At 30.1% G+C, this 12,233-nt stretch overlaps 1 protein-coding gene across 1 annotated transcript; it reads left to right on the forward strand.

Moving 5' to 3' along the window:
• The first annotated feature begins 11,136 nt into the window (after window positions 1-11,136).
• On the forward strand, window positions 11,137-11,676 carry LOC127097380 (uncharacterized). The gene has a single exon (XM_051035879.1). The coding sequence runs from the start codon at window positions 11,137-11,139 to the stop codon at window positions 11,674-11,676; it is 540 nt and encodes a 179-aa protein (XP_050891836.1).
• Window positions 11,677-12,233: the final 557 nt, after the last annotated feature.

Raw genomic sequence — 12,233 nt, forward strand, 5'->3', positions numbered from 1 at the left:
CAACTTCACCACTCTGGCAAAATGGGTTCTGAGGCAACAAAGACCAAAGCTTTAATGGATAAGGTTCGCTTTCATGCCTTGAATCCTGACCTCCCTTTTGTTCTCATGCATGAACTTGCCGTCGGTCCAGAGATCTTGTGCGTGCTTGCCCAACTTAGAGATCTTCAGCTCTCAGAATATGCCAAGCGTGCAACGGACGCTTTAGATCAACTTCTGGTTCCCATACTGCGCCATCTCGACAGCGTTAGGGAAAATGAACGCCAGATTGCATCTACTGAAGCCTTTGTGAAAGAAAAGTGGGAGTTGGTGATGAATGCCGACGCAGAGGTCACCAAATTGCTGGGGACTATTGAGGAAATGAAAAAAGAGTTGACCTCCAAACAAAGGCCGCTGATATACACCAGCAAATTGATGCCCTTCAGCGTCAAATTACTACTTTGGACAGTGAGTTGGAGTCAATTACAAAGGAGGAGTCGTGCTTTATCGACGAAATTCTAAAACCTGCCCAGGCCACTGTGGAGCAGACCACTGGCGATGCCTTAGCGGTAGCTGAAGAGCTTTCAATTGTTGAGAAGAAGCTTGAACAGCTTAAAGCGCAGGCCGACACCTTGGAGCTTACATCTCTCCATTATAACTTTGAGCTTAAATCTTTTCAATCCAAATTCGGCCAACTTTGACCGCTTTTATTTTTGTGTAATATTTGAACAATGACTTTTTGTCAATTTAATGTCATCATTCTATTTTAGCACTGTGTATTTATTTTATGTGCCTTTTGAAGGAGAGTCCTATATTTTTTCAAGTATTTTCCATCTACCCTTAATATTCGCCTATCTGGTGCCAACTCCTCGACCTCGTAGGCCTTATTGGAGAAGGCTTGCAAAACCTTAAACGGTCCTTCCCAATTAGGGGACCATTTACCCAAAACTCTATCATTTCTATCCATAGGCAAGATCACCCTCCAAACTAGATCGTCGACAGCGAACATTTTTCCTTTCACCTTTTTATTGTAGGCTCTGGCGACTTTTTCTTTCTATCTTTGTAGTGAATCCAAGGCTAACATTCTCTCCTCATCTAAATTGACCAGTTCGTCTGTCATCATGCTCCAATAATCTTCAGAAGGTATTTCATATTGCCTTTGGGTTCTGACTGCCTGAACCCGAATCTCTATTGGTAACACTGCATCGTGCCCATATACCAGTCGAAATGGAGTTGTTCCAGTTGCTTCTTTTGGTGACGTTCGACATGCCCACAATGCTTGATCTAACGTCTTATGTCAATTTCTTGGCTTCTTGCCTATATGTTTCTTTATTAGGCTGATGATCACCTTATTGGCAGTTTCGACTTGGCCATTCACCTGTGCGTAATAGGGGGTAGAAGTCAGTAATTTGATTCCCATTTCTTTTGCAAAATCTTGCACTTTTCGACCAGTAAAAACCGACCCCTGGTCGGTTGTGATGGTTTTTGGGATGCCAAATTTGCAGATGATATGACCGATGAAGAGGCTCAACCATTACTCAAAATTCATTTTTTTAAGGAGAAACTTGACTTATCAACCCTAATTAAAATAATATTTTTATTTCTAACAATAATACATTAATTTACTATTTACTAATAGTAAAATCTATAATGAACATGCATGTTAATTCTACACTTAAGTATTGTTTATCTATTTAAATTTTCTCTAGGAACTGATGATTGTCTTTTCAGGTTTTATAATAATTTTCTATTTATTTTGCATCTATTGTATTCTTTTCTCCTTTATGGAGTTTTATTCTATTGACTTTTTTTTGTTAAAGTTTTAAAGAAAATAATGAATTGTATTCATTCATTTCTTCGATTAAGACTTAATCCTCTCAAAATGTTTTAATAAGATTTAATTTGAAGAGCATTTATGATTCGTTTGATAATTTAAAGAACCTCATAAACTTTATAAAAAAGAAATAAGTCCCTTCTATGATAAAAAAATTTTTTGATGACATTACTAATAATTTATTGTATAAGTTGATGAGATTAATTAGTATACACTGTCAGGGTAAAAAATTTTACACCGTCGATTCATCATCATCCGTTTGTATTACTTTATAGATTTTTAAAATAAAAGTCAAACTTCTTTTAATATCCGACGTCTATGATTAACTGACGGTCTAAAATCCTTTTACAGTGTCAATGTATTTCAATTAAACTCTAAGTTTATATATATATATATATATATATATATATATATATATATATATATATATATATATATATATATATATATATATATATATATATATATATATATATATATATATATATATATATATATGAGTTAGTTATAACAATTAAATTAAAATCAATGGATGTAATTAAAAGTCCCAATTTAAAAATGCACCTTACTTTATAGACAGTTAGTTGTAGGGGTGTTCACGGTGCGGTTTGGGCGGTTTTGACGATAAAAATCATCCGAACCGCAAGAGAAAAAAGCATGCGGTTCGGTTGACTTTTATAAATAAAACCAAACCAAACCAAACCAACCAATGCGGTTTGGATTGGTTCGGTTGGTTCGGTTTTTTACAATATTTTTATTGAGTTATACATACACCTATAGAGAAAAACGTAACTTTGTATTTAGTCATTCATACGTTACTAAATAACATAAAAACTTATCATATTTAGACAAAAACTTCGCATTCAATATACACAAAATTAGATTAGACAAAAATGGAATAGAAAACATATATATAATAGTAGAATAAAATAATATCAAAGACATTATAATAAAACATAAAAAACATATGAGAAGAGAGATTAGAGAAGATGAAAAAAAGAACATATGAGATGCGTGTTTGAGAAGAAATGTGCGATAAAAACGTAATTGGAAGAGAAAATAGTAACATAAAAGATAAAAAATAAAGAACATAAGAGATGAAATATTATAGTAGAAAAAGCGAAACGTACATCGTAAAGAAGATGAGAAGAATGTGCAATACTACTGTGAGAGATTTAAGAAGGTTGAAATTGAAATCCCAAGTGTGAGTAAGGGAAAATCGTTTTTAATTGTAAGGTTAAGGCATACTAAGTTTGAGTTTTGGATTGGATGTGGGATAATTGAAGTTTGAGTTGTAACATCATGCGGTTTGGTTTGGTTTAGTTCGGTTTGAAAAATACAAACCGCAAACCAAACCAAACCGTGCGGTTTTGTTAGAGAATGACACAAACGGATCCGAACCAAATGCGGTTTTTTGCGGTTTTGGTTTGGTTTGGTTTGCGGTTTTCTATTGGGTTGGTTTGGTTTTGAACACCCCTAGTTAATTGCATCTATTATTTTACTAATTAAATATATATTTAATGATGAATAACTATTTTTATAGTGTATTTTTTTAAAAAGTTGTTGATTTAAAAATTGAGTGTTCTTTAGCATGAAACGATTCACATTTTTATGGGAATGGATTCAAATTTTCATAGGATCAAAACTTGATATGTATGTTGTGTTTGTGAAATAACATTTTACTTGTAACTAGAATTCAAGAGATTATTGATTCTTGAAAAGTAGTTTTACTTCCCTTCAACTTAAGGATCATATTAAAAGCTACAGGTTTACTATCAAATTAATTTCTTAAAAAACATGTTTGAAGTTTGAGAGAAAAATTTAAAATTTTGAATTTTGTAAAATCACATGAGTGAATCAAGTCACATGGTTTTAGTGAATTGATTTACATAGTCTTATTTTCAGAATTTCCGCATTGTAATTTGGTGACTCGAATTATGGATCTTGATGAATTGATTCACACATTGTAAAAATTCCAAAAAAGTTATTTTAAAATTAGTAAACACTAATTTAGATAACCTAAACATACTTTATAAAGACTTATTGTATGTTTTGAAGATACACAATATTAATCAAGAAAAGATTGTGATTATTATGGATCAAGAATAGTTAAGTATGATTAAGACTAAGATATGTTCAAGGGTCATGGAGATACTTAGATATGGAATCAATTAGGAAAAGTTTAAGATGATTCAAGTTCAACATAACATAACAAATTAATGATGTTTATGGATTGTAAGAAATCACAATTAAATAACTATAAAACTGGGTAATGATATTATAGATACCATTAAATAACTATAAAACTAGTTTATGAAATCTTTCAGTTTCTTGAATTTGTCGATGCTAAATTTTCATTGAAGGAAAAGTATAAGTAGACTATGGGTATTAACAACAATAGTATTATGTACGAGCATAGTCAATGACTAAAAAATAACAGTTTTATCCATGAATTATAAGTTTAGTATTAGAACGGAAAAATGACACGTCGCAAATGTATGACAATTCAAAGTAATAAAATAAGTTGTCGAATTTTAGAGATTAATTATTTGAATACCAATTTCTATCCTATGAATGTAAAGTTAAAAAGATCGAAATTTTGATTTTTGAGTTGAAAGAAACTAATTATAACGAATAAAAACCAAAAACATCTTTTTGTCTTGTAGGAATTACGAAGCTTTGAATTTCTAATGAAAGAAACTAATTATAACGAATAAAAACCAAAAACATCTTTTTGTCTTGTACGAACTACGAAGTTTTGAATTTCTAATTGTACACGAGGATACATAGGAGCAAGACTCGCAATCTTGTCAAGCACCATAATAAAAATATTTTTGCGACCCATTTAATTTTACACTTCCAATAACTCGAAGAAAATAATTAACAATGGCTAACATTCAATCGCAAATTTAACTAAAAGGTTCTCGTTGACTACAATGGATGCGAGAGGTGCTGATACATTCCCCTTGCGTACCAAAACCCTGAATTTGGTTGTGACGGTCATCTTCTTCTTTTCTAAACGTTTTATCAATATTTCCCTATTCCTTCGGTGGAATAAATAAAGTTCGGTAGCAACTATGTTTGAATCATTTCTTTTCCGCGACCATCGCGAAGGAACATATTTTTTGAGATACGATAAGCATCCCACACATAAGCTTGAACTTTCTGAGTCAACTAAGTCCAAGGCAAGGCCGACTTTGAAAATTCTTTTAAAAACCTTCTACAGTAACCAACCAAACCAAAAATAGTTATGATTTTATAACAGACTTAGGATTCTCCCACTGCAACACCACGTCTATCTTAGAGTAATCAGCTACTATACCACCACTTGAAATCACATGACCAAGGAAACTCACTTCTCACAACTAGAACTCACATTGCGATAATGTATCATACAACTTCTTATGTTGCAAAGTTTGCAACTAAACTTGTGTATGACCTGCATGCTCTTCATCTAACTTTGAATACACCAAGATGTCATCTATGAAAACCACAACGAACTGATCCAATAAAGGATGGAAGATTCTATTCATATACTCCATGGACACACCTGACGCATTAGACACACCGAACAACAACGTCAAGTGCTGATGATAACCTGATCTTAAATCAATCTTACTGAACACACAAGCTTCAAACAATTGATCCATAAGGTCATCAATTTTGGGAAGATGATACTTATTCTTAATCGTAACCTTATTTAGTTATGGGTAACCAACACATAACCTCATGCTACCATCTTTCTTCTTAACTAACTGAACATACGCTCCCCATGATGACATGCTAGGTCTAACAAACTTCTTCTCAAGCAAATCTTCTAAATGCTTCTTTAGCTCACTCAACTCTGATACAGACATCATATACGGTTCTATCGATATAGGTCTATTACCAGGTACTAAATATATGGAGAAATCAACTTCTTGCTATGGCGTCAAGTCACAAATATCCTCAAGAAACACATTAGGAAACTTACATACCACTCACATATCACTAGACATAACATCGATCTCCACTATAAAGAAGCGAACATAACGAATCATCCTCCCTCAAAGACAGCTCAAAATGACAAGCGGACATCAATCTCGAATCCTTACTCTCTTCGGATTCGGGAAACAACATAGTCTTGTCAAAATAGTTGATATACACATGGTTGAGCTCTAGCAAATTCATCCCAAAAATCACATTGATTTGACTCAAAGGCAAATAGATCAAGTCAACTCCAAAGTCTTTACCATAAATGGTCAAAGGACAATTCAAACACACTAATGAAGCAATCATCGAACAATTAGTTAGGGTATCAACGACCATACTTCTAATTATAGAAGACACTTTAAGATTCAACTTATCAACACAATCAAGAGATATAAATGAATGTGTTTCACTAGTCTCAATCATAGAAATCAGAAAAACACCATTAATAAATCATGTACCTTGAATCAAATTATCTTATCTCGAGACATCTACATCACTCAGAGCAGACAATCTACCAATTGTTACAAATTAAATCTCAACGAAAACTAAATAGCGCGAAAAATATTAAATAAATGAAGAGGTCTCAATGCCATCCTCCAGCTCAAAAACAACTAATCATCTACCTGATTATCGGTACTCCAAGTGAGTGCGAAACACCATAACAAAGAAAACATGAGTAACAATACACTCAAAATATGTTAACATTGCAAAAGATAGCAAGGGTGGCATCTTACATAACAATCATCAATTTATGAATCAATCACATCAACGATTTACTCATATCTCACCCAAACAGAATTAAATAATCACCAATTCATGAATATCTTGCACAATAACACACCAATGTCATTAACATTCATCGGCCTCCCTCAGACAAAATACTCGCCAAATAAGGCCACAATCTAAACATAAGTAATCATGCTTTACAATTACGGCTCAATAATGCCGAATCATACAAGCATTCCACAACACATACTCATACATCCACGAGTATTCACACCACACATAAGAATATCAATTTTATTCACCAACTCATCAAACATAACAAAACAGCAACCAATAGTCGCTCGAATTAGAAATAACTCGAAAAATTAAGTCGGCAACTCAAAATTTGTCAACTCAGGTCATGACGGTCAACCCACCCGTCGTGACGATCGTCATGATGTGTCTATCACTCTTTCCACACACAAAGCCGTCTCGGATACCATGACTGTCTCTCCGTTATCACGCTCACGCCCGTAAGCTCACCCATTTGCAGTGACAGTTGACTCGTCACCCAATTGACGCCTCTCACCGCTGTACAGAAAGCAGAACTGCGATTTTTGCCATTGGACCTCTTTCAAAGCTCCAATTTGGCTTAATAACCTTTTAGTCCTATATTTTAACCACGAGGTTCATTTTTGTCCCTTAAATTAAAAATGGTTCATATTGGTCCCTTAACTCTTCAAAAGGTTTCATATTAGTCATTTTTGTCTTATTAGTGACCCAAAAACTCAAAAACTAGTCGCTAAATTCGTCACTAATTAGACGAAAGGACTAATATGAAAATTTTTAAAGAGTTAATGGACCAATATGAACCTTTTTTAACTTAAGGGACCAAAATGAACCCCAAAGTTAAGATATAGGACAAAAAAGATATTAAACCCTCCATTTTCAAACCCAATTTACCAAAATCACACAGAAATCAACATGTATAATTTATATTATGATTATCTAATCAGTTACTTACAGATTAATCAACTAATTCATCATTCTATCCCAATTTCATCAACATGTTCATCATTCCAAATCATAATTCACATGAACAACAATATTCAGATTCATATCATGACATGTATAATTTACAACACAAAACATATCACGAATTTCATGTATCTCACAACAATCGTAACATATCATACACAACTTTCTTCCAAAAATACATAAACATCAACAATGGAGGAAAATAAGATAAAAACTTAGAGAAAGGTGAGGATCCCTCTCTACCCTTCATGCATTTGACATCAATATTACAGTAATCCCCCTTACCTTAATTTTCAGCAACAATTTAATGTTTTGGTTATGGCTTCTTCTCCAACCTTGGGTTGCCTCTTTTCCACTCTTGCATTTTTGCTCAAAATCTCACTTACTATGTTTTTCTCTCCCAACCTTTTCTCATTGTTTTCCTTTTTAAATCAAAAATCTAATTCCAATTAATATATATATATATATATATATATATATATATATATATATATATATATATATATATATATATATATATATATATATATATATATATATATATATATATATATATATATCACCTTTCCAGCTCTCGCTCTTTACCACCCTAAATTTCTCATTATTCAATTTTCACCCTCCTATCTCATTATTTCATATTTTACTCAATTTCTATTAATTTTAATTTATGAAAAGTGGTGATAATTCATGTAAATTCTACCCAACCTCGTACCAATAAATCATTTAAGCACATATTTAACTTAATTAAATAATTTAATTTAAAAACTGAGTGTTACACGGTCCGCCAAACCCAAAACATAACAGGGCATGTGCCTAAAAATTAGAGTCCATAATTTTTATAACTTATTTAGTTCGACCCTAAAAAGTTCGTTGCCCATTAGGGCTAGCTCGTATGGGCCGTAAGTAGATCTCTAAACGCATGTGACTATAAAAAAAATTAAAAATTATATTAATATTTATAATGTCTCACTCCAAAATAACACATTGATTTTTTTCACTTCACTAAATTTTAACATTATTCTATTCATCTTTCTCTTTTAAATATCATACATTAATATAATCAAATTAATATTTAATTGTTTTGTGTTTTACTTCACAATTTTCTTATATTATATTGGTTTCTTTTATGTTAAATATTTGAGTATTGTATTATACAATTTAGACATATTATATTTAAATATAAAATAAAATAATATTTAAAAATATATTATACTTAAAATAATAATAATAAATTATTGTTTTTGTTTTAAATATTAGGGAGTTTTAGATTAATTTTTGTATAAAAGGTCATTTAAAAAAAAAAGTCCGTTTAGTATCAGGTAGCCCGAAGTCCATATAAGGTCGGACTCGGGTAGTAATTATTAAGTCCATATTATAATAGGGATTTTTAGCCCAACACTAAAAAGTCGGAGGTCCGTTAAGGCTAGTCTATTTAGGATCGGATAGTCTGTTTTAACAGCACTAACGTCACTTGACATGTCAAAAAATGATCCTATAGCGTTTCAATGATGGAACTATGTTAATTGTGCATGTTCCCCATCACACTTTAAAAACTGATCCCTAGCATTTTAGTTTTATTTCACATCGGATAATGTAATGGAGTCCGATCAAAAGTATTTAAGGTTTTCTCCGACTCCTTCAGTGTTCGATAAAGCCTTGAGGACAACTGTTACGGATCGGGCAAAGACCCAAATGACCATGGCCTAATCCATCTCAAATTCATTATATTAACTTAAATTATAATATCAGTTCACACGATAAGAACAATGCACAATCTCCGGTCTCTGCTTTCATTACATTCATCTTGAATATTGAACTAAATTGTATATCGGAGTACTAACCACTTAGACTATTTTATAAGATTATTTAGTGTGAATTGTAGAAAAAGATGCAACTTTAAGAGAGATATATGGGTAAAAAGATCATGTATGCACAAAAGTTGAAGAGGATCTTATAAAAACGAAGAAAAAAACTCAAAAGGATTTTATATTAAGAGATAGAGGTAGTAATATTTTTATAAATTAAATATTTTTTCAAATATAAATATTTAATTAAATTACAATTTTGATTTCTTTATTTTAACTCGTAATAAATGCTCAATTTTAATTTTAAATGGTTTTGACAAATGATTTGGTGATGTGGCACAACCAATGTGTCATTAAAATAGTTTATTATTAAGAGTACCAAATATTACATTAAATTGAAAATTGAATAATAATAATAATAATAATAATTATTATTATTAATATAATAAAATTTTGAATTTTTTTTATAAATAATTTGTAATTAGCAAAATTCGGATATAAAATTTTGAGAAGAGTACACTCTAAAGATTCAAACATTCACCACTAGGTCACACGCACATCTGACATAATTTGAAATTCTAAAATCTACCTTTTCTTTTTTATTCTCTTAATTATCTTTCCAAATATCGCTTTGGATAATGGTAAATAGATTTCATGTTAGGATGGTTTGTTTTAATGAAATATGGAAAGTAAAAAAATAGGTTTTTTAAATGAAAATCTAGAAAATCTTGTAATTTAATAGGATTTTGATTTGAAACTTGAAGAGAAAATCAAGAAAGAAGAATTAGAATAGAAAAAATAATTGATAAAAAGATAAAAGGATTAAGAAAATGAGTCTGAGAAGAAACTTGTGTTGTTTTTAAGATAAAGGGAATAGAAAAATATCCACATATTTTGAGTTTTGTAAATTTCATTAAAAACAAAATAACATATCATCAATTTTTAAAGCATTAGGATCAAAATTGTTTAAAATAAATAAATAAATTTGAAAACCAAATAAATAAATAAAATATCTTTTTTAATTAATATGAAATAGAAAGATTAAAACTGTAATTAAACCTAAATATTATCATTAATATTATTATTATTTTGTGCTAATTTAAAATGTTATTTTTAATGAAAAGATGTGAAAAGATTATAGAAACCCCAATTAAAAATAATGAAAATACAACCGTAAAAGTGTGAATTTGAAGGTTGATTTCATTTTTCAAAGACGTTTTGATACATCAATAAAATTATTTGAAGTCTCCAAAATTCACATGTGATGAAATTTTATTATTTTTTCAAAAAAAATTTTTTGCATTAATTATATTTTATTGTATTTATTTACCTTAATAAGAATAGTTAATTCATATAAATATTAACATTTTAATTTTGTATCAGTCTTTTAAATAAACCGGATCTCTTTTATGTGTAAATTTACGGAATAATTTCTAAGAGTCGGAAAGTTTATAATAAGCTACAGAACTCTCTTATGAGCTAGATTTAACCCTATTGCTTGAAAATTAAGTTTTAGACTTATTGTTTCATCTGATTTTGAATTAATTCATGAATGCAAATTAATCAAGTCTATAATCAATTACAAACACAAAAAGGAAATATACTAAGGAAAAACATTATTTTATGGATTATAATTAATTTTATTTATTGACCATAATTTGAATAATCAATGCATATCAAATATTATAATTATAATTTGTTGTGAAGTTGACAAACGAAAACTATAAAACCAAACCTAAAATCAATTAGGAAAACACAAAAAAAAAATAAAAGCAGAAATATTAATAAGAAAAGAAAAACATAAAGATGAGTCACAACTCTTTTTTCTTGTTGGTGCTTTTTCTTGCATATGTTTCTTCCTCCAATTCAATTTTAAATAAAGTTGTTGAAGTAGATATTATTTGCAAAGAATCCTCCGACACATTATATTGTTCAAATATTCTCAACTCAAAACCTGGAGGTGCGAAAGGTGTAAGTCTCGTTGATCTCACAGATTACATAATGGATTCTCTTATTGCAAATTCAACCAACACTGATAGATTAATAACTAAATTGATTTATCAAATTGATAATATTACTGAAATAAACTATTATCTTCAATGTAAATCAAATTTTGTCAGTGCTTATGGTGTCACTGTTAAGCTTATACATGCATCAATGGATTTGACGAACATGCAGTATCCATCCATGGTAAAAAACATAGACGATGTTATGGAATACATTCTTCAATGTATTGATAGTCTTCATCAACATAAAACCAGTGCTTTACTCGCAAGAGTTGTTGATGATTATCGACAGAGTGTACAAGTGCTTCAAATTATGGCAAAATATTTAATTCATGGATAATAATTTTGTACCTTCAAAATAAATTATAAATTCTTATTTTTGTCGAAAGCCAAGAGATTTACATTGTAAGATGGTCATTAGTATCACATATTATATAATTAATAATAACTTTTGTCTTCCATAATATTTTATTAAATGAAAATAATGAAATTGAATTTTGATCTTGCATCCTATTATCCAAAAAAAATCCTCAGTTATCATAGATTCATTTTTAGATGCACTAGTGTTTTAGGATATGCATATTTGTAAAGTGTTATGTTGTGTGTGTTTTTTTTTAATTTAGTATGGGTGTATCTGAATTGACGGATATAATAGATCAATGAAGCAACAAATACGAAAATATCAACAATGTTCATATTTAAGAAAATAATTGGAAAATTGAAAAACAATTAAAATAAAATTATAATATCAGAAAATACAACTAAAAATCAAATAAAATCAAATCAAGAGTCTACAAATTATTATTTTTTGAGTTTTTTGAAAATATGAAAATATAAAATTAACCAAGGGTGTGAGTCATACCATAAGGGGTGAAAAAAGAAATTGCCATCAGTTTT

The sequence above is a fragment of the Lathyrus oleraceus genome, chromosome 1, assembly GCF_024323335.1.
Source record: "Lathyrus oleraceus cultivar Zhongwan6 chromosome 1, CAAS_Psat_ZW6_1.0, whole genome shotgun sequence".
Taxonomy (NCBI): domain Eukaryota; kingdom Viridiplantae; phylum Streptophyta; class Magnoliopsida; order Fabales; family Fabaceae; genus Lathyrus; species Lathyrus oleraceus.